Raw genomic sequence first — 22,216 nt, 5'->3', positions numbered from 1 at the left:
TAAGACAAGCATACATATTTATAGTGTTGTTGTAAAAAAAACGACACTATAATAGTGTCGGTTTCTCCTCCTCGAGCTCCACGTGGATTGTTTTTGTTCGTCGGTTTTAAAAAAACACTTTAGACTGCGTTTTTTTCATCAAACGCCGTTAAAAATAGTGTCGTTTAAAGCATATTTTGTAGTAGTGATTAATGCTCACTGAAACTCAGAATGAATAAGAGTCTATGTGCAATTCAATTCATTTTTAAATTATTTTTAGAATTTACGCTTTTATTATGATCTTCACGTCTTTATCCCTATTGTCGAAGGCTAACATGAAATTAAGAGTCTATGTGCAATTCAATTCAATTCAATTTACGCTTTTATTAAGAGTCTATGTGCAATTCAATTCATTTTTAAATTATTTTTAGAATTTACGCTTTTATTATGATCTTCACGTCTTTATCCCTATTGTCGAAGGCTAACATGAAACTAGGGGAGTTAATAAGAAAACTGGAAAGCCCTGTTTGTTTCTTGACTTGAAAACTGTTTTTGACTTTTCTAACTTGAACATTTTTATGAAAAAACTAAATTAACTGTTTGTTTGAAGATTCTCAGAATACAACTCAAAAAGTTTTCAAACTGTTTTCTGTTTTAATGAAGAAAATCAGAAAACAGTTTTTAGGTGTTTTCCAATTTTTTCACTCAACTTTTTTAACTTTTTTTTTAATATCTCCTCTTGACATCTCCTTCTCTCCTATCAACATCATTTCATTTTCCTCACTTTTGATTATCGAATTTTTTTTCGTTCCCTGGAAAACTTAAGTTTTACAATTATGGCAAACTTTAAACAATCGGAACTCCATTTTACAAACTGTTAATTGGTTGTGATCCTCTTGTCGAGCACATAAGTTTTCACTATTTTTAGTCAAATTAGGTATCAAAATTTGATATTTGTTGTATTGACTACAAAGACAAACGGTGCTTTCCGATGAACTTATGAACAATGATTATAACTAAAGGTACGACCATTATATTCGCAGCAAAGACTTTCAATTAGTATATATCCCGACGCCTAATTCTTATGTGAATTATTACACTATAATTACAAAAAACTGAATAAAAAAAACTGAAATTCTTACCAAACAGTTATTTGATAACAACTGCAAAAAAAAAAAAAAAAAAAAAAAAAAAAATTAGACTACAATTATATGAAAACAAAAATAGAAAACAAAAACAGTTTGAGTGAACTACATGCCCGAACTTTTAACTTTTATATTGGATTGGGTCACATGGAGGGAGTCTCAAGAGCTCATAATACATTGAATCGGTCAAAAACTACAGTGAATCCGATCCAGCTCTATTTTGAATTTAGGCAACCCGATAACCCAAATCTATTGAATCAGATTGTGACAATAACATCAATTATCTAACCCAGGTCTATTTTGAATTTAGGCAAAAGTAAAAAAAACTACTCGACCGTTTTTAAAACAAAACAGAATCTCGGAGGAAATTGAGATTGAAGTGAGACAAAGGGTTCTTGATTTATGTACTTGACGCTCGTCCGCTTTCCTTTGTATTTCGGTTAAGATTTATATCCGATTTTATGTGATGTAAGTGTGTCGTTTTTTTTTTTGCGTACTATTGTTTGTTTCGTTTATACGTTAATATGTATTATTTAAATATAAATATGATATTTCAAACACTATTTGGTAGCAAGTCAGTAACACCTCTTTGATCCATTATCAGATAAGTACAGTGGTCAAAATACTAGAACAATAAATACATATCATAAAGGATAAATGAATGATATTTATGAATAATGGGAACAAAAGAATTGTTTTATCTTTGTTGTACACGTATGAATAAACAATAAAAAAAATATCATGGCTTAGCTAACCTAGTTTGAATTTCGAAACAACGTTACATGATTCGCAATTTAATAAATAATAACGATCTTCCTTGTCAAATTAATGTAATCAGTGGCCTGGGCCTTTGGGGCTAGGGCCGGAAGCAAGGCGGTTGAGCCAGCACGACACCGCCGATGTATACGTGCGTATGTGATTCGCACGTGCGAACTCCTCCGGCAACACCCTCGTTGCTTCCACTCTTTCCACGCTCAGTATCGCCAAACTAATCAACACGCAAATTATCAAAACACTGCTTGTCTTCATTTTGTTTTTTGGAAATTAAATAATAACAAGCTTTTCTGTTGACAGAGGTTTTTTTTTTTTTTTTTTATCAGATGTCGCGAGAGAGGTTGTGTTGTGTTGTGTTGTGTTTGTTGTGCGTTGTGTGGTGTGAGGTAAGAGTATCAAGTGTTGGGTATTTATAGAGAGAGAGAGAGAGAGAGAGAGAACAGAGATGTTGTAAATGTAGGCGTGTTGACTAAATCACTAAACCACGTGTCCGAGTCATGTCGTGTGATGAAATGGTAAGCAACGAAATCAGCTCCTTCATATTTGAAATTGAATGTGTCAATGTTTGCACGCCATCATATTACCATTATGCCATTCCCCCACAATTTATTGCACACCGTATTGTGTTATCTGTTTTTATTTTGGAATTGGTCGATGTATGTATGTAGCCTTTGATTTTGGAGGAAATTGAATCCAAGTAATTCAGTTTCGGGTCTTCAAATTTGAATGTTGACTCACTACTTGTCTTGATGATCGTTGTATTTGAATATGGACTAAGAATTTTTATTAATGGTCTTGAATTGTTTTAAATAGGAAACCACCAAGATGGCACCTGAACCTAAAACTCAATCTCGGGAGTTCCACTTATTTTTTTTTAGTAGGTCATAAATATATATGAGAGAAAGAGGAAACACTAAAATGCCATGTGTGAACAATATGCCTTCGATAATTGCGGTACTACTTGCAAATGATAGATAGAATCCCAACCAGCACACACATAACACGCAAAGATTATACCCGAGTTCGGTCAAAACGACCTACTCAAGCCTTTGAAACTATATCGTATTAGATTACAATCTACCAAGGTGTTTTCTTGTTTTATGAATCACTCCAATCGATCGACTTAAGAACTCGATCGATTCCTCTCCAATTTACTCGTGTTTACCAAACCTAAACTTTGTGTTTCCCAATCCCCGATCTGAAAAATGTTACCGTTACATTCCATAGAGCCTGTCTTTTATAAAGAAATACATGATAACTCTATTTATAATAATGCCATTGTAGCGTTTAAAACTCATAGAAAAGAAATTGCTTGTACAATGCGTAAGAGTCTAAAAACAACACTAACACCATGTGTCATTCATGCAAGTGTCGGTCCACTCAGAGAAGTTGAAAATGGCTTATCTACTTATGTATTATGGGTCTGATAAAAAAAATTATACGGACTTAGTCACATGAAACGTTAGAATTGCTACATAACCTATGTTTTAAGATATTTGTTTAAATAGCCAATTCTGATGATGTGACAATCAAACCAAATATTTGCTTCCAATTTTGACATTTATTTAAATAATCAAATCTATTTTCGAAATTATAAAATAAATGAAAAAAAAAAAATCAAACTTCTATTAATAATTGATAGGTGTGTTTCGTACGCATTAAACTCTTATTTTTCGGCATGAATTTCACGTGTTCTCGAGTGACTTTTGATGTGTTTGATGTATTTTTGAGTGATTTACAAGTTTGAAAGACCAATTGGGTGTTAAGGAGGTTAGTAAAGCATCACTGACGTTACATAACAATTTTGAAGTGATTCGAAGACTTTTCAAACAAGTTAGAACAGAAACAAGAAACACATAGCCCTATTCTGCATGATATTAAGATTCTCTATAAAAAAAATATGGGATTAATTCTTTCCACCATTGGATAGAGTTTTCTCTTAGCTTTCCAACACATATTTATTTGCAATAATCGGACATCGAAAAAAAAGTTATGGTCATTTTAAGCATCATTGTGCGCCGCGGACACGAGACCGAACCCAAACAGAACGCGCACTCCAACTGCGCGTTTGGCGCCCATTTTGCCTATTTTTAGCTTTCAAGATGTTATTTTCTAATTTTCACGAGTTTTGGACCTTTTGATTAGATCTAAGTGCCCAAGTAGCTTTGAAAATCACTCAAAACCATATATATAGTAGAACCTCTAAAAGCATAAGTTAGGTTTTATTTTAGGTTTTCATTAGTTGTTTCGCTTGTTGAGAGAGCTAGAAATTTGAAAGAGCCGTTCGTCGTCTACGCTACAATTACAGTTTTTATTTTCTTCTCTTGTTCTCTTGAACTCTCATTTTTGTTTATGATAATTATCCTGGCTTTGTTTAATTTTAGTTTTTCTTTTTCTTTATTTCTTCGCTACGTCATGAAATAATCTCCTTAAGGGCTATGACGTATCTAGTCTACAATATGGTTATGGATTCAATCCTTTAATTTTAATTGAAGTATATATTCATTCTATTTTACTTTGCTTAATTCAATTCTACTCTGAATGCTTGTATGAGATTCGCGACCTCGTTCATGATTTTGAATTCAACTTTATGCTTGAAAAAGATTAGGTTGTTAGTGTGCGTGAATTGAATTAACGTGATTCATTCTTAGGCTAGAGATAACTAAGCTGTTACGGAGTCGTTTATATGTTCTTGTGTTCAATGCTTGTCATATTTTTAGGAATTGAGATCGAGAGATAAAATTCCGGCATAGGTTTAGGTTGCTAGATACAAATAATGCTAATTTAGACTCGAAACATGTAGTATACATTATTTTGGGGACTTGTTGTCGTTTTTCTTCATTCAAGTCGTTTTAAGATTTACCTACGGAAAGAGTGATTCGTTGTCCTAACGCTACTTCACTTACTTAGCTAATGTATATCTACAAATACATATATTGAATATCAATTTAATCCTAGTCAATCGTATGATTATGATTCGTAATCAGTGTCTCCGATCAGAAGAGTAATTATTCATAAAAATGGCGGCCAAGTTCTCACCCAGGCATGACGAGATTATCCGCGACTATCTTGTTCCCAGAACTATCGGAGTTCGTAGTGATTTCATTGCCGAAGAAGAAAGACTCTACTCACTCGATCCCATATCTCTCAACTGTAACACATTCTTGCACTTTCTTTCATCTTATATTTATATACGCAATCAGTCGATATATATACATACATATATATATATATACAATTATTTAGCAAAATAGCCAACTCAAACCTTAGAAATTGCTAAATAGCCAAGGTTTTGTAAATATTAAGTAAATAGCCAGTTGTATTTAATTGCACGTCAAAGTTTACGAAAATGCCCATATTGTTTCCCGCCCAATCGTCATTACTGCTGAATATAAAAAAAAAAAAAAAAAATTAAAGGAAATCAGGATTTCCGAGAATCAAGGTCATTAAACACATTTATTTGAAAACCGCTCACCTTCATTGCATTTCTCTCGGCCATAAAAAAAAAAGCTCTCCCAAAATTTTTCCAAAAACGCTACTCTCTTCCCCGACGAAAATCTTTTCTTCTTCCCCGACGAGAAATCTGGCTGCTGAATCTAAATCTGGTATGCATGTGTAGAGGTTCTTGCTTTTTTAACTCGTATTTACTATTTTTCGTCAAAGATTTACACAAAAAATAAAAGAGAAAACATGGTTTTTTGGATCGGTTATTGAATAACATGAATTTTTTCTTGTTCTTCTTCCTCTGGGAATAAGGGTCAATAGTTAATGTTCGTGTATTGCTTATTTTAATCCTAGTTTTTTGCCTTAAACCCTAGGAATTTGCATACAAGATTTGGGGGTTCGATTTTAAATGGCTAGATGTGTAAATCTTTTCGTGTATGGTTATACCGAATATACATACAGGTACGCGTATATAGATTAGTATTTACTTTATTTTGAAAGAGATTTACCCAAAAAAACAAAAAATTGTTGATTCGATTATTGAATACCCACAAATTTGTGTAAATCGGATCCATTTTTCAAGTTTTATCATTTTGTGAAGCGACCATTTTTGTACGTTGACTACATTATATTTACATGAGATTTACAATGTGATGTAGACTTGGATTATAGGAAAGACGGAAAAACACTCTTGATCAAAAGATCGATTTTTCATTCATTCTAAAACTGTATTACAATGAGGTCTAAAAGCCTATTTATAATAAAACCTTAATCTCTACTACGATCCTGAATTCAAAAACTAAATAAAATAAAATATTCAATACTTTAATACGTATATGATACTAAATAAACCTATTTAATTATATATATATATATATATAGAATGTAAGAATTCGAATACATATATATTATAACTAATATTATATATTATTTCTAAATTATATATAGAAAGGATATTAAAACTTACGTATGTAATACTATATATAGGATATAACTAATACTATGATATATTAGTGATATATTTTATCACGTAGAGAATATGCTATATAACTATAGTATCTATTTCTATATAGAGAATACTAATACTTAACTACTACTAATAAAACTAATTCTGATTACAATATATTTAAAAAATAAAAGATTAAGATTTTCTATTAAAATCTCATATTTACTCTGCATCATTCTCCCCGTCTTTGAAAGAATTCGTCCTCGAATTCGAAGCATCTTCAAATGGTGTGGATGGATGATAATCTTCTCAGTGAATTCATGGCATCGAAACTCAACATGTAATAAAATACACACAATCACGAAATCCTTTGGGAATTCATAAGTGTGATCGATCTCCGGATTAAGAGCTTTGGGAAGGTCTTCTTCATCTTCTTCTTCATACACAACGTTGTCGAGCACGAGCTCGTTGTCCATGACGTCGTCATACGTCACCACACCGTAGTCCGACTCGTCGTACACGACCTCGTCGTAACCCGCTTCATCGTACACAGTCTCGTCGTAATCTGCCTCGCCGTACTCCGACTCGTCGTACACGGCCTCGCCGTACTCCGCTTCGTCGTACATGCGCTCGTCGTACTCCGTCTCTCCGTACTCCGACTCGTCGTACACGGGCTCACCGTGTTCCGTTTCATCGTACTTCGACTCGTCGTACTCCGGGATAACCACCTTGAATGCCGACTCCTCATGCCAATTTTCCAGAGCTTCGTCGCGCGAGCGCATCGCGTGGACGTGTCTACCAAAATTACAGGCGAAAAAGTTGTCGTGGCCGTCTTCGGTGTTGGATTCGTCTTGGTGTCGTTGTGCCGGCTGGTTCTGCAACAGCGCAGCCACCTGTCGGGTCAGCATCTCCACCTGAGCGCGCAATCCAGCGTTTTCGTCACATCTATGCACGTCGTCTCGGGAAGCATCATGAACGGTTCGTCTCTTCAGCGTCATCGCGCAAGATCGAATGGCTCTGATACCAACTGATGTAGACTTGGATTATAGGAAAGACGGAAAAACACTCTTGATCAAAAGATCGATTTTTCATTCATTCTAAAACTGTATTACAATGAGGTCTAAAAGCCTATTTATAATAAAACCTTAATCTCTACTACGATCCTGAATTCAAAAACTAAATAAAATAAAATATTCAATACTTTAATACGTATATGATACTAAATAAACCTATTTAATTATATATATATATATATATATATAGAATGTAAGAATTCGAATACATATATATTATAACTAATATTATATATTATTTCTAAATTATATATAGAAAGGATATTAAAACTTACGTATGTAATACTATATATAGGATATAACTAATACTATGATATATTAGTGATATATATTATCACGTAGAGAATATGCTATATAACTATAGTATCTATTTCTATATAGAGAATACTAATACTTAACTACTACTAATAAAACTAATTCTGATTACAATATATTTAAAAAATAAAAGATTAAGATTTTCTATTAAAATCTCATATTTACTCTGCATCACAATGTTATTTACATCTATTTACATGATTCTAGCAAATAGTCTGGAAATGAGTTGTTTACAAATATTTACACAATCTTCATTTTTTTGTGTACACAGAATGATAATATGGCGAGGAAAGTCGGTCAGAGAAAATACCAATCAAAATTACGGGACACCTAAGTAGATGTAGAGACATATTAATTAACAAATTTTGTGCCCCCTACGATTTATAGTTCTGTATATTCGTGTTGCTGTATTTAATGTGACATTGTATTTACACAGTTTTTACTGCAAATTTATATATTGTTGACTATAGTATACGGTTATTTACTTCAAAATGGTATAAATTGTGTGTTATGTGCAAAGTATTTACAGAAAGTTGTATATATTAACACTCATTTACAGTACACTCATTTAAATAGCTTATATGTCTAGTACACGTAATATACTCATATTTGATCAGATATTCTATACCATTAAAGACTAAATACACGTAATCTCATAACTAAATACTAATTAATAGGGAATTATTATTTAGATTGATTGGATAATTCAAATTTAAAACTAAACTGCCTAAAATAAAAAGATTTGAATGTCTTAACTGCTTAAAATACGTAATATATCAATATTCAACCTAAAAATAAAAAAACTGCCACTTTAATTATTGTGATAACTATTTATACTATTATTTACAGTTATTTACAACTGATTACACTATAATTTACAACTATTTACGGATGATTACACTATAATTTACAACTATTTACAGATGATTACACAAAGAATCGGATTAAAGAAAAAAGAAATTAATAGCGCCAGATATATATATATGGAAACAAAATAAGGAATAAATACCCCACGTAATTATTCAGTTGCTAAAAATAAAGATCCGAAATTAACTACCCAATTTTAATCACTCTGAAATTCAGGAAAAAAAAAATTCAAAATTCAAAAAAATTCGGATTCAAAAGATAAAAGGACACAAACTGGAATTGAAAAAAAATCCGATTCGTCTACGTCATCCGAGTGGCTATTTACTTAGTATTTACAAAACCTTGGCTATTTAGCAATGTTAAAGGTTTGATTTGGCTATTTTGCTAATTTACCCATATATATATATATATATATATATATATATATATATATATATATATATCGTGTGTGTAGGGCATGAAGTTGCAGAGTTGGAAAGATATTACTTTGTAAAGAGAGCAAAAGCAAATTCAAATGATAACGACGAAGCGGGAGAGAAACGGTACTACACACGCAACGGCATCGGTTTTTGGAGAACCTTGGGCGACAAGATTCCGATTCAAGATCCAACGGCTAGTAGCAGAGATGTTATTTTGGGTTACTACCAGGACTTGCAGTTTTGCGTGTTCATCGAGATCAAGAAAGACGACACCAAAAAGGATCACAGAAGATTCGTCAAGACTGAATGGCTTATGCGTGACTTCCATCTTCCTCATCATCATCAGGTAATTAATTACTTTGTTGCTCTGTACATGATCATTAATAAAGAGTATGTTTGGACTGAACGAAACTTTTGGTGTAAAACCGGGATGGAATTTGAAATGACACACGTTTGAGTCTCTTGGATCCCTTTGTATTTCCCTCGTAGTTTTCCTTTCAATTTTCCTTGCATTCTAAAGAGGATCTAATTGAAATTAAATTTGGGTGATTTGGGTAGCTTGATGAATGGGTGGTTTGTCTCGTGAAAGATGAACCGGGGATTTCGACGGCAGATAGTAATGATATAAGTGGTATTACTGATGCGAAAGATGATGAGGCATTGTCGCTGCAACAACAACAAGAAGTGACGTCACAAGACAATGATCGCCGAAATCCCGTTGAAGATGAGCCTCAAGAATATCATCATCACAGCTTCGTGGTTTCTCTCAGCAGCGTTGGACCGCCTCCACAAGAAGAAAAAGACGATGATTTGTTGTTCCCTAACTATTACATCACTCGAGGGCTCATCCAAGATCCGGTGAAATCACTCCTATGATCAACAATACGCTATAATATATTCTTCTCCTCTTAAAATTCTTGCATAGATTTTAATTTGAAAACACCATAATATACGAGGTATTCCAGTGTTCTTCAAGTCTACTGAATATAGCATTTATTGTTCACCAGGCCTAGACTTAAGATAAAGTATTTACCATGATATTCAAGTTACATAGTTACTACTTACTCCTAGGTTGATCTTTTACTGAAACTAAATGGGAACAAAAAAGAAACATTGGCTTGACAAAGCGAATTCCAAATGATAGACTTTCCACAATCATGGATCATTATAGTGATTCATGGCAAAGCAGTTTGTATATAGTAACTTCTCTTCTTCTTTTTCTTCAAATCCACTCGAATTTATGGTAGAATCTACAGAAAAATCGCATACAAGTACATGAGTAGTATTAATTTTACAACTAACTCCAAAAAATTTAAATTACAAAATCAACATGAGTAACATTGGTGGGTTGGGTCAAATATACAAAGTCCAGAACTTTGAACCCGGAAATATGACATAACCAGCGGAGAATTATAATATTAATAAATAAATGAAAACCCCACGATTTGACAACAGATTTGGGATATAAAGATTGAATCTTGCTCGTGGTTCAGTTAGCTAAATGGCTAGGAGAGCTGTTGAACATGGAGTGCCACATGTAAGCTCGGGATAGGACCGTCTCGAGTTCTTGGTCGGCCCAGTTTTGCGTCGGAAGATGTTGAAGGAACATCACCAACTCCTGAAAATCTAGCTTCTGAATCTCTTCTGACCACTAAATAACAAGACGCAACAATGTGAATGTAGTGTAATCAAGAAAACTTGAATATGCTTCAATACCAAAATGACTTCAGATCTCACCGTTAAAAGAAAACTGGCAAATATGTATACAAGGAAATCGGGCAACGCATCTCCTTCCGCAAGATAGGTGTCCCACAATCGAGTAACAAGATGAAACGGAATCTGAAACAGACAATTGTTTTTAGGAATTAGCTTACAAATTATATTAGGGCCGGGTATTTCCTTATAAAACAAAATCGGTTAGTCGGAGAAGCGAACCTCGCGTATTAAGAGACAGTTAAACCAGCGAAAAGCAAACTGAAGAAAATCCAGGCCTTGTTCTTCGATATGCCTAGAAACAGGCTCTAGCACGTTTACATGGAAAAATCAGATCAGGATCGGTAACGTAAATTGAATTCCTTAGTGCGAATAGTAAAGGGGTACAGAAAAAAGAAGGGGAAAAAAAAGGAATACCGTCTATGCGGCGGACCAGTTCCTTGAGCTTAAACACGAGCCTTTGGATTCCAGGCTGAGCAAAGGTGTAATGGTCTTGCATACCGTCAAGCAATTTTGATAGGCACCAATAACAATCAGCTTCTATGTCGGTTATTTTCTCTAGAGGAAGATCCGAGATCACCCATTTTTCCACACCTCCGCTCATGTGCTCTGACAAGAAAACAACTAGAAAAGGCGTAACGAGATCGTTTATTCCCTGAACATATCCACTTGCAGGATGCCGAATAGCCCTGAAATGAACAAGAAAAAACACATACCATAACAGCTTTTTAAACGGACAAAAAGAGAGTAACTATTCAATGGTGTTGGTGCTACTTTCGGTCTATCTAACACTCAAGAACTTCTTTTAAGTCGATAAATTGATCAGCGTAAATGTTGTGAAGCACGGCAATCAGAGGAAGCCTTGATACATTCAAATAACATGACTAATGATCTTAAGACTCGAGAGAGCAATTTTACGGGTTCTCGTAAGCTAACCACGTATAAAGGACACGCTCCAAGGATTTCTGAACTTGCGCCTCTTGAAAGAAAGTGACATCGGGTACGGTTCTCGGACAATCGACAGCAATCTGAAATGGGAAAAACAAAAACTCGTTAAGAACAAGAGACAAAATCACAAATCATCAAAATACGATTAGAAGAAGAGACCTGTCGGAGCATGTTAATCTCGTCGTCGGAACGCTCGGTGTCAGGAATGTCGTAATACTGAGAGACAGAGTCGAGATACTCAACGCGCTTCCTTCTCAGAACTCCCTCCCTTCGATCTGAATTAGGTGATGCATATCCCTGTTGTCAGCTCATTCTTAAATTTCAACCAACCAACCAATAATATTTGCAACTTAAAAAAAAAAAAGAAAAAAAAAAAGAAAAAAAGAAGAAGAAGAAGAAGGGGAAACTCGGGTTTAAAGCACAAACAAAAGCCCTTTCATTAGATGGGCTTACCAAAAGAAGTCTCCACACATTTGGGCGCATATAAGGCGGTACGCCACTCCAAGCCAACTCACGCAACTTCTCTACACAAATCAAAATATTATACTCAAAATAGCATAACATACGAGTCCCTTAAAACTTAGACTGTTGAATTCAATGAAACGATACCTAATATGACTGTTGTGTCAGTGAGCGTCTTGGAGAACTTTGCGAGCCTTGCAGTGTCAGTTGCTCTAGCCCCCATGGTGGACTTTTGAGCTTCTTTGGACACATTATCGATCGGCAAAGAGTTTTTCGATTTTGACTTATTTGTACTGGAGTTGCTACTAGGCTTGATCGCACTCTGTTCTTGGTCCTAACAAGGGAACCAAAATTACCACTTTAGTTTACCACCAATCTAATCATGACATCTTACAGAATTTTATCGACGAAGATGAACTACTTACAGCCTTATCAGAGTGATCGCTAGTCTCGGCATCGTTGGACGAGAAGCTTCTCTGATAGCTCGGAGAGTTTAAGCTCGGATCGCCCAGTGGATCGGTTCTTCTTGTTAGCAACACTTTCCCGGGAATCGACCGGCCTTTGAGCAACCTATCACATATAATTTCGCAGATTGTAAAAGAAGAAGCTCGGAATATATAGCTTTCGTCATAAATCACTATGTCTGGTAAGTGATTGAAATTCTTGCGATTTCATGATAGAACGACGATCGCACTCAAAACTTGATTCATACTCTCGTGTCCTAATCTGCCGTGGATGCATAGATCGTTCAAACACAATGTTTCTCTTGTTTGTTTCGTTTCGACATGGAATCAGCCAAAAGCAGGAAAATCCGAATAAGATTTGACGACGAAATCCAAGAATTGCTCAGATCAGAAGCCGTGAATTATAGGCGAAGTTTGGAATCAGAAACCGAGGAATGTGAATGAAAAAGGCAATCAAATCTGGGGAATGTGAAAGTTACCCTTGGACATTTCGGAGGGTTTGGTTGAATCTGGAATCGATGGTCGAAACGGCGGTCTCTTTAGCGGGTTGATCTTCTTCTTTGAAGCTGTGGTTATTATTGTTGTTCTTCATCGTTGCTCTCCAAATACCATGTTCTTCTTCTTCTTCTTCTCACTTAAGCTCTTCCCTTTTTTCACACTTCATTTTTTCTTCGTTTTTCTGAGAGAAATTATAAGAGGAAAGTGGAGCCTGGGAAAGGAAGGTTAAAAAAAAGGTTGTGTCGTATACTTTAAATCGGAAACGACGCATGTCGTTGATATTATTTCCTTTCTCTTTTAAATTTTGCCTTTCGTTTTCTATTTTCTGTCGAACAATTTAATTATTGTGGTGTTTTCATCCGTCATCTTCAGATTGTATAACGAGTCCACCATGATCAAAGTATCAAATGTTTTTCAGTTTTCAACATAATTTCTTATACAAGTTCATAACATAAATAAAGGGTAAAGAAGAGGTTAATAATGAGTTGAAAATAAAATTTCAAAAAAAAAAAAAAAAAAAAAAAAAGGGATTTGGACAAGGTTCCATTTTTCAGCCATAGGCCCATATTTATGTTTTTTTTTTTAGCAAATTAATGCCCTTTTATTATAAAATTAATATAAATATAAGTTATTACCACCATAAAATTATAAAATACGCATAAAAAGTATTTCATTTTAAAATTAATGACAATTAATATCGAATAATACTACTTGTTCTTATTTTGAGAATAAAATTTTTTATATCTTTTCAAATTTTTATCATAAAGATACCCTATATTTACATCAAATTTTACACTGGAAAAAGGAGCATTGATTTAAAAACAGACTTTAAAAAATGAGACATTTCTCCGTTTCTCTTTTTCTTTTTTTGCAAAAAGTGTATTTATTACCCTTATTTTGAGATTGGTCTATACTCATTTCATTTTTTTTCTCTTAAAAATGCTCTATTTTTACATAAAATTTTACACTAAAATAAGACATAGATTTGGAAACAAAAAGAAAAAAGAGCATAGATGTCTACTGCTAAAAAAAAAATGGGACAATTCAATCCATTTCCCTTTTTTTTATATGACTAATCAAAGACGCCAAAAAAACAAGTAAGTCAATTATGAAAGACAGGAAGAAAAAAAAAATGGCAGCAAAAGTTCATTGGATCCTTCAACATCTCCACGTAATTAGATATGATAAGCTAATCTCTCTATATATTATATAATACATGTGCTTTTGAATTTTGATGCATCATTCTTTCTTTGACTAGCAAACAAATCTAATTGTGAAACCAAAAATGAAATTTTGGATTAAGAAGAAAAAAGCTAAATAGGATAATAATATAAAGGATAAGCTGATCGCGATAAACCAAAGAAACTCAGGACAAAAACAATTAAATAATCTCAGAAAAAAAAAAATGAAACAACTCCTAAAAACTATTTATAATTAGAAGGAATTGTTTGAATTAACTTACTAGTTACCCTTTTATAATTAAAAGTATACCAAAGTATTCATGTCTAACCAAGCAAAAATTATATACTAATTTTATAACCAAGCAAAATATAAATATACTAATTTTCTAATCAAAATAAAATATATTAAAAATATAGCATTACTCGTGTCTTACTCTCATATATTATGCAGCATGTGTGTGTATTATATCAATTAATTTATATGTCTAATTCTCCTATATAATCAATTAGATAACTTTTAATCTTATATCAATTTTTACAGTTCAATGTTTTTCTCACCATAAATTTTAGTGTGTAACATTTCCCTAAAGACATTTTGAGTCTCATTAATAAAAAAAATAAAAAATAACACTTGCGGGTTATTTTTTTTTGTAATCATTGTTTTTGGCGTAAAAAAAACATTTGACAAAACGACAGCGTTTAGAGTGGAACCGGGTCGTCCCTTCTAATATTGTCCACAGAAGCAAACAATTCGTTTCAGTATATAATAATTGAAAATAAAAGGAAAAACAGGGGTCAATTGGGTAAAGTTAGGCTCCTCTGTCTGTCGTCCACTTTATCCACCTGTGCTTTCTTTGTGTTGGTTTTTCTAAACACTCATTATTATTATTACCCCAAAACAAAATAAAATAAAAAAAATAAAAAAGAGTCCACCGTTTTCGTCTCGGATTCCAACAACAACAAACAAACAACCTTCTTCCTCCTCTTTCTCACTTGAGTCACTCTCTTACCAACTCACCGATTTAGGGTTTTCTCAATCTCACCTTTCCCTGGTTTCCATGTCCGATGGCTTCCATGTCTTCAGGTACGTAGATACATTCCGTCTGTTTGCTCGCAAACTCTCCAGTTTTTTTTTTTTTTTTTTTTGGTAGAAACCTGAATCTCTCTCTTTTTTTTGTCTTCATTTCTTACTATATTTGGAGCGATTTTCCATTTTCAGCTTCGAGGTTCAGATTTTAAAGTAAGAGAGTAAAAGATTCAGGTTCAATTACTCGATCTGAACAAGCTAATGCGTGTTGTTTCTAAGTTCTCTCGGATTCATTGCAAACGAGTTTATGCTTGCCAACGATCAATTTGAGCTACTCTTTAATCCATAACAAGCTTTTACTTTACAGTTTGACGTTATTAACATTTCATTCTTGACTATAGGCCTGAAACGTGAAGGTGTGATAGGCATCGACGCTTGGGCGTAAAATAATACCGTTGAGGTCACTGGGTTGGGGTAAGATCTCGATGGTACCAGAAGGTTAGCACAGTTATGGAATGCTATCACACGTCTATGCACTTCAAAGGTAACTTCTTAACCTTTATTTATACCCAGAGAGTATTTAGAGAATTCTATAATCAGTGAGGAAGCCAGGAATTTGCTTCACGGAGGGCTAAATTACTACAAATATATAATGTTGGGTTGTATGAGCAAACATAACAAATACCGAGCTCACAAAACACACACTAAAGTTATAATTAATCTCGCTGCGTTGACGCTCGCGGCATGATCATTAATTTTCATTCCAAATTGCTTCATGTGAAGGCATGAACAGATTATTTAGAAGCCCCCACTGAACTTCGGTACGTAAAAAAACGTAGTTCATACCAAAACTTGTACTATAATATTACTTGGTATGAAGTAGTGTTAAGAATTATGTTGTGAACTTCAGATTGCTCCAAAAAACATTATGTATAATCATGGAACTTAAGGGTTTTTACAATGAATTCATATGCTTGAATGCTTCCCCGGACCAAAAGCTGATGGGCCCAAGAAACATGGTTTTTTTTTTTGTACAAGACTTGCTCTAAGCATAATAATGTTCTATGTATCGTTTTATTTGCTTTGGGGATCTAAAGTCGAGATATTTATATAGTGAAAGTGCTAATCTTTGCAGGTTCGTTCCACCATTGGTTATTGTTATTCTTCATATGGTTATCCAGTTTCCGAGACGCTGCAGTGTCGTTGCAGACGCGGATTGAGGACACACACGTTTCTTCAAAGTCGGTGCCGGCCAAACAACCCATCAGTGGATTCTTCGACCCAATTGAAATCTCGCCAGCTGTTCTTCCACATCACCCTTTCCCGGACGAGCCTTTGCCTCCGATGTACCCGACTTTTCCGACCAGATACGAACCCGTCTTGACCGGAAGATGCTCTCTTAATTTTTCAGCCATGTCGACCGTCTTGGACAGAACAGCCTCCGATTGTTCTCAACCCTTGGCAGGACTAGTGGGAAATGTGATATGTTGTCCCCAACTTAACAGCTTAGTCCACATCTTCCAGGGTTTCCACGGCATCTCCTCTAAGAAGCTGGTTTTCAAAAACTCGAGCGCTAATTACTGTTTCCAAGATATCATTAGTATATTAGAAAGCCGAGGCGCAAACAATTCAATCTCCGCGCTCTGTTCCGTGAAGCCATCAAATCTCACGGGCGGGACTTGCCCGGTAAAGGACTCGCTTACATTCGAAAAAATAGTGAATACGAGCAAGTTAATCGAGGCGTGTAGCAGCGTGGACGCTCTTAAAGAGTGTTGCAGACCGGTTTGTCAGCCTGCGGTTATGGAAGCCGCTCTTCAGATCTCAGGATCGCAATTTACGATCAACGATAATAAGAATGTCGCGGGAGAGTTTAATAATCTAGATATTCTTGGTGATTGTAAAGGCGTGGTTTTTGCATATCTTTCGAGTAAACTCTCTATGCTCAAGGCGAACGAAGCGTTTCGGCTATTGTCTTCGTGCAAAGTTAACAAAGGTACGTGGAAAAAAGTATTTTGCGGTCTTATGTTCTCTTTTTATTATATTTTTTAGTTACTATCTAGTGATATTTGAAATATTTAAATGAAACGACATTGTTATATAGAAAAAGGGGTAGATTATGTATGTTCCTTCTGCGTTTAACTTCTGTTTGTGAAGAAAGAATGGTATTTTTTACAAATGATAGTGGTACATGCAGAGGATTGGAGAGAATATTAATGTTGTATAAAAAAAAAAACATAATTCATGAATATCAAGTTTAACATAAATATTTAAGGGGGTTGGAGTAAATCACATTTCCAAATATTATAATGCCGGATGTTCAGTGCTTATGTTCAATATATTTACATGCACAGTTTGTCCGTTGGAGTTCAAGCAGCCCACAGAAGTAATCAAAGCGTGCCAAAATGACCCAAACGCATTTCCGAACCCTTGCTGCGAGTCCTTGAGTTCATACATTGCGGGGATTCAAAAGCAAATGCTGATCACAAATAGGCAGGCTATAATATGCGCAACGGTGTTTGGGTCCATGCTACGAAAAGGAGGGATCACAAGTAATGTGTTCGAGCTCTGCAACGTTGACTTGAAAGATTTTAGCCTCCAAGGTAATTCTGCTACACATTCATAAGTGGATTTACATTTCCCATCTGCCTACTCTTTGCTGAATTAATTTTTATCTATCCATCTGGTGGGTACTGGGAGCAGCATATGGACAACAAGGTATTATTTGATTTCCTCTCTCAACAGCATTTTTACTTTGTACAATGATATGCTGGTCTGATAATAAAATTGAATAGCGAAAGAGAGAGCTTTTTGGGATATTGAAGAAAGAAGATTTGGGTATAATGTGTTGTGTGTGTGTGTGTATAGGTTGTCTGCTTCCGAGCCAGCCGACGGATGTGAGAGTGGATAACGTGACGGGAATCAGTTTCACGTGCGATTGGAGCGACAATGTGGAAGCGCCTTGGCCTTCTTCCTCATCAATCTCATCGATTTCCCTTTGTGCACCCGGTAACTTTTCACACTAATCCTCTGTATGTTTCAATTGCAAACATGATTTCCACTTTAATTACATGTCAACTTTTGCAGAGATGTCCTTGCCTGCACTACCAACATCGGAGACTTTTAGAAACACTGGTGCGTCTGTGTCTTCAATTTGATCATGGAATTTAATTAAAGATGGAATCAATTTAATTAGGGATTATTGCTCACAAATTGCAGGCGGTGGTAGTGATGGGGTGGAGTTAGTGGTACCAATTTTTTCATTATTTATGGTCACTGCTGCGCTTTTCTACCCCAAATGAGATATGTGTAATACCATTTTAGCTCATGGATTTTGCTTTGTATATTTTTTGCTACCCCTCTTTTTCTCTCCTCTTGTATAGCTGTTCCTTTTTTTTTTCTTTCTTTTCTTTAGATCATCTTACCTTGCATTCACAAACTTCAAGAAGTCCCATTCAATTTCAAATTAGTTTATTCCCAAAAAATAAAACGCCACTCGTGATAATCAACCCAGAAACTTGTAAACATGCGACAACCCAAAAACCAGTGTATTTAGTATATCATTTAAAGTTGTTCAAAAAATTATATATTAGTTTTATTTTTGCTTCTTAATTTAATTAAAACAAAAAGGATTCCATAGTTATATAGCCATATTGAAACCTTAAGTTAGCATAGTGATTCTATTAAGAGGTAGTTAGCCCAATAATCACCATTTTTAAAAAAACTAGCCCAAGTTTATATTTATTAAAGAAATGAGGAATGTTATTTGGCACGGGCACGATTACCAAACGATCCACTCAGACAACGCCACGTGTCTCTTTATCACGTGGATCGTTTGGTAATCGTGGCCCGTGCCAACAATCATTTCCCTAAAGAAATAGCTCATCACACTTAATTAATACACAATAGTTACAAAAATGTCCTCACTTCTAAAAATTCTCAACCCCCAAAGCTCCGATGTGTAATCGGAAAAATTCTAATGATTTAATTTTTCGGTCTAGTTGATCCATCGAGTTTATTTGACTACTTGGAAACCTTTTTCTATGAAGTTTCATTTGTTTCAAGTTATATGCCATCGTTTCATTACATCTATAATTAATTATTTTCTTCTTTCGTTGAAGAAAAAGAACTACACTTAAAACAATACTTTTTGTATGAGAGATTTCGTGTTGTACACTTAATAGTTAAAAAAAATATAAAGACCGGACTCGTAATAAGTAGCGGCAGAGAGTGATCATGAATATAAACTTTAAAACCAAGGGGTGACAAATAATATCCAAGTGAAGGGCACAAAATTTACAACAGAAGTGAACAAGTAGAGTATTTACATAGAGCAACCAAAACAATGTTATTTATAAAAGCAAGGAATGGTAAAAAGAGACATGCTATGTATCTATGTTTGCCCAAACCTGAAATGAGAAATAATAGAGAGAGCAACCATGTTTCTAATCTGTGTGTCTGTGGACTCCGGGCGGTGCTGTTGGCCTCGGGAGGCTGTACTCGCCTGGAACCTGTGGGGCCACAACATACGGGCTCTACAAAAACACATTCACATTCACATTCCTATCCATCAAAACTATACATATATATATATATATATATATATATACATATATATATATATATATATATATATATATATATATGTGTATGCATACAAAACAACAATCACGAAGAAGAAGAAGAAGAAGCACCTGCATGGGCTGCGGCTCGAAAGGAATGTTGGAGTTGATTCCATCACTGCTGTCGCCACTTCCATTCAGTTTATGCTGCTCTGCTTTCGGTATCGTTTCACTGTCGTTACCCATTTTAGCCCCCTAAAACGAACGCGAATGACTGGAAGTGAGTGCAATTCAAAACCACGGGTTTTACACGGTGAGAAGCAGAGTCACAGCAAGCACCTGAAAGATTTTACCAAGAGTCTTCAGCCCCTTTGCCCGTGCCCGCAGCTCCTCTTTCTTGGCCGTGCCGTCTTGTAGAACCTATATCTCAATCATTGATTGTCCATGACATGTGTAGAGAGAGAGTGAGAGAGAGAGAGAGAGTGTGACAAGTACCATTTGACAAACGCGGGAAAGAGTGGCCTCGATGTCGGCGACGTTGAGCTTCCAGAGAGAATCGATCATGAGCTTCTTGTGGGACTCCATGTATTCTTCGAGCTCTTCCTCGGTGTAGTTGCCCTCTGAGTTGAGCTGCTTCTTGAGGTCCTCCTGGAGCTGAATGAGGGCAATGGCTCCCGTGGCCGCCGTCACTTGGGATTTTATAAAGTGCCCTTTGTTCCTAAACCACTCCGCTATGAACGGAACCCCCAAATATATCGCCTTCTTTCCCAGCTCCTTGGCCGCTTGCCGTGAGTATATGTACCCGATCGTGCTCAACATGTCCACCCCGTAAGCTGCGGACCCAGACGGTCAAATGAGAGAGAGAGAGAGAGAGAGAGAAATGGTCAATTGAGAGAGAGAGAGAGACGATTCTGATTACCGGCATTGGAGAGCCTCTCGACTTCGGCCCTGGCGTCGGCAGCGATGTCATCTCTGGTGAGGCGAGCCTTGAGAGAGTCGGCGAGCTTTTCCTCTCTCTCGCGCTGGACGCTCTTCATCTTCTCCTGAAGCTTCTTGACGTCGCACTGCTCGTCGCCAATGTCGAGGGAGGCCATGGACGCCATCGCCAGCTGTCCTATGTACTCCTCAAACAGCTCGCTCCCAAACAGCATCGCAAAGATCGCCGCCGGGTCGATGATCGCTTCCCTGCACACCACACCAAATCAAATCAACACGATGACTAACTTAATCGAGAAATCGGGGGATTCGGAACTCACGCGGAGATTCCGGATTTTCCATGAGAGTCATAGGCTTGGCGCTGGGAAGGATCGCTGAGAACCTGATATGCCTCGCCCAGAACCTGAGAGAGAGAGAGAGAGATGTAGATGGGATGAAACAAGAGTGAGAGTGATGGGGGTGAGAGAGAAGACTGACCTGGAAATTCTGAGCAGCGAGAGGGTCGTTGGGGTTTTTGTCTGGGTGGACTTGGCGTGCCTGAGGGTTGGGAATCAGAGTCAACTCTCTCTCCAACAATTGGAAAATGAATAACAGGAAATGGAAATAGTCTTACCCTGATGTAATAGGCTTTTTTGATTTCGGACTCGGAAGCTGAGGGAGTGACTCCAAGAACGTCGTAGTATTCCGTCTCCTTCACCATTCTTCTTCTTATTCTTCTTCACAAACAAATCTCAACTCCTCTTTCCTTTCCATTAATCTAATCAAAACCAATTTCGTTTTGTTATGTATAAAAGAAAAATCGTTAATTGCCTAGCCCGCAATACGCTATATTTGCCCATAATTATTTGTAATTTAAACTAGTGTCCAACGCTCGTAGAAGCAAAGTGAAGAATATTTATTTGATAGCCAAATCCCCTATGTCGATTAATTAATCATTACCCAAGAAAATAACGAAACCTAAGACAAAGAAGTTCCAGAAATTAAAGAAGAACTGAAATCAGCTCAAGCAAAGTGACTCACCCAAATAATCGATTTTGGCTTAAAAGTCACAAACTTACAGGGAATCGTACGAAGTCAAACATCAAAATTGACCAAACAAATACACGATCAACAAAATCTATTAATTGTAAACACAAAGCATCGGGATTAGGGTTTGGGAGACGAACCGGAAGGCTGAGACTGGGAATCCATGGAATTCAGAGATCGTTGACGATGATTAGACTCTACTCGGTGATTGTTTATATCCAGCTCTTTTCCCTTTTTTTCTTTTTAATTTTTCCTCATATATTCTTTATTTTATGCATGTGATTGTGCTGTGCGTCGTCGAATCGGATTGGATCCGAATATTTTGACCCGACACAAGATCTTAAATGTGAGGTTCGTTCTCGAGAGAAATTTTACTTTTTTTTTTATCAAATTAAATCCGATTTCGTTGGTTTAAAACCTTCATAGTGAATTGACCATAA

The 22,216-nt window shown here is 35.7% G+C and overlaps 3 protein-coding genes across 6 annotated transcripts; 1 reads left to right on the top strand and 2 right to left on the bottom strand.

The window, feature by feature from the left end:
- Positions 1-10,177: 10,177 nt before the first annotated feature.
- On the bottom strand, positions 10,178-13,438 carry LOC149386813 (Ypt/Rab-GAP domain of gyp1p superfamily protein). 2 transcript variants are annotated; one of them, XM_089627167.1, is made up of 10 exons: positions 13,029-13,438; positions 12,511-12,655; positions 12,233-12,407; positions 12,077-12,147; positions 11,783-11,920; positions 11,612-11,703; positions 11,093-11,364; positions 10,898-10,983; positions 10,700-10,801; positions 10,178-10,613 (listed from the first exon to the last, which is right to left on the bottom strand). In XM_089627167.1, exons 1-10 carry the CDS (start codon positions 13,139-13,141, stop codon positions 10,452-10,454), a joined length of 1,356 nt encoding a protein of 451 aa, XP_089483293.1. In that variant the 5' UTR covers positions 13,142-13,438; the 3' UTR covers positions 10,178-10,451. The 2 variants fall into 2 exon arrangements, with proteins under 2 accessions (XP_089483293.1, XP_089483292.1); XM_089627166.1 differs by having other exon boundaries at positions 12,233-12,419; positions 13,029-13,436.
- Positions 13,439-15,103: 1,665 nt separating this feature from the next.
- LOC149386812 (GPI-anchored protein) lies at positions 15,104-18,610 on the top strand. Of its 3 annotated transcripts, XM_089627182.1 has the most exons (9): positions 15,136-15,312; positions 15,448-15,489; positions 15,657-15,799; positions 16,391-17,248; positions 17,607-17,855; positions 17,956-17,970; positions 18,121-18,261; positions 18,340-18,387; positions 18,472-18,610. In XM_089627182.1, the coding sequence occupies exons 3-9, from the start codon at positions 15,766-15,768 to the stop codon at positions 18,552-18,554; spliced, it is 1,428 nt and encodes a 475-aa protein (XP_089483308.1). In that variant the 5' UTR covers positions 15,136-15,312; positions 15,448-15,489; positions 15,657-15,765; the 3' UTR covers positions 18,555-18,610. The 3 variants fall into 3 exon arrangements, with proteins under 3 accessions (XP_089483309.1, XP_089483310.1, XP_089483308.1); XM_089627183.1 differs by lacking the exon at positions 15,448-15,489 and having other exon boundaries at positions 15,104-15,312; XM_089627184.1 differs by lacking the exon at positions 17,956-17,970 and having other exon boundaries at positions 15,134-15,312.
- Positions 18,611-19,470: 860 nt separating this feature from the next.
- On the bottom strand, positions 19,471-22,127 carry LOC149386811 (chaperone protein dnaJ 10-like). Its single transcript, XM_089627185.1, has 9 exons — positions 21,917-22,127; positions 21,364-21,507; positions 21,228-21,287; positions 21,071-21,153; positions 20,734-20,999; positions 20,310-20,647; positions 20,154-20,234; positions 19,947-20,069; positions 19,471-19,787 (listed from the first exon to the last, which is right to left on the bottom strand). The coding sequence occupies exons 2-9, from the start codon at positions 21,448-21,450 to the stop codon at positions 19,698-19,700; spliced, it is 1,128 nt and encodes a 375-aa protein (XP_089483311.1). The 5' UTR covers positions 21,451-21,507; positions 21,917-22,127; the 3' UTR covers positions 19,471-19,697.
- Between the last annotated feature and the right edge of the window lie 89 nt (positions 22,128-22,216).

The sequence above is a fragment of the Urtica dioica genome, chromosome 9 (genome assembly GCF_054948205.1).
Source record: "Urtica dioica subsp. dioica isolate 48M chromosome 9, U.dioica_male_clone48M_v1_H2, whole genome shotgun sequence".
NCBI lineage: Eukaryota > Viridiplantae > Streptophyta > Magnoliopsida > Rosales > Urticaceae > Urtica > Urtica dioica.
The sequence above is the reverse complement of the archived record's forward strand: the minus strand, read 5'-3'. Positions and strand labels throughout refer to the sequence as shown.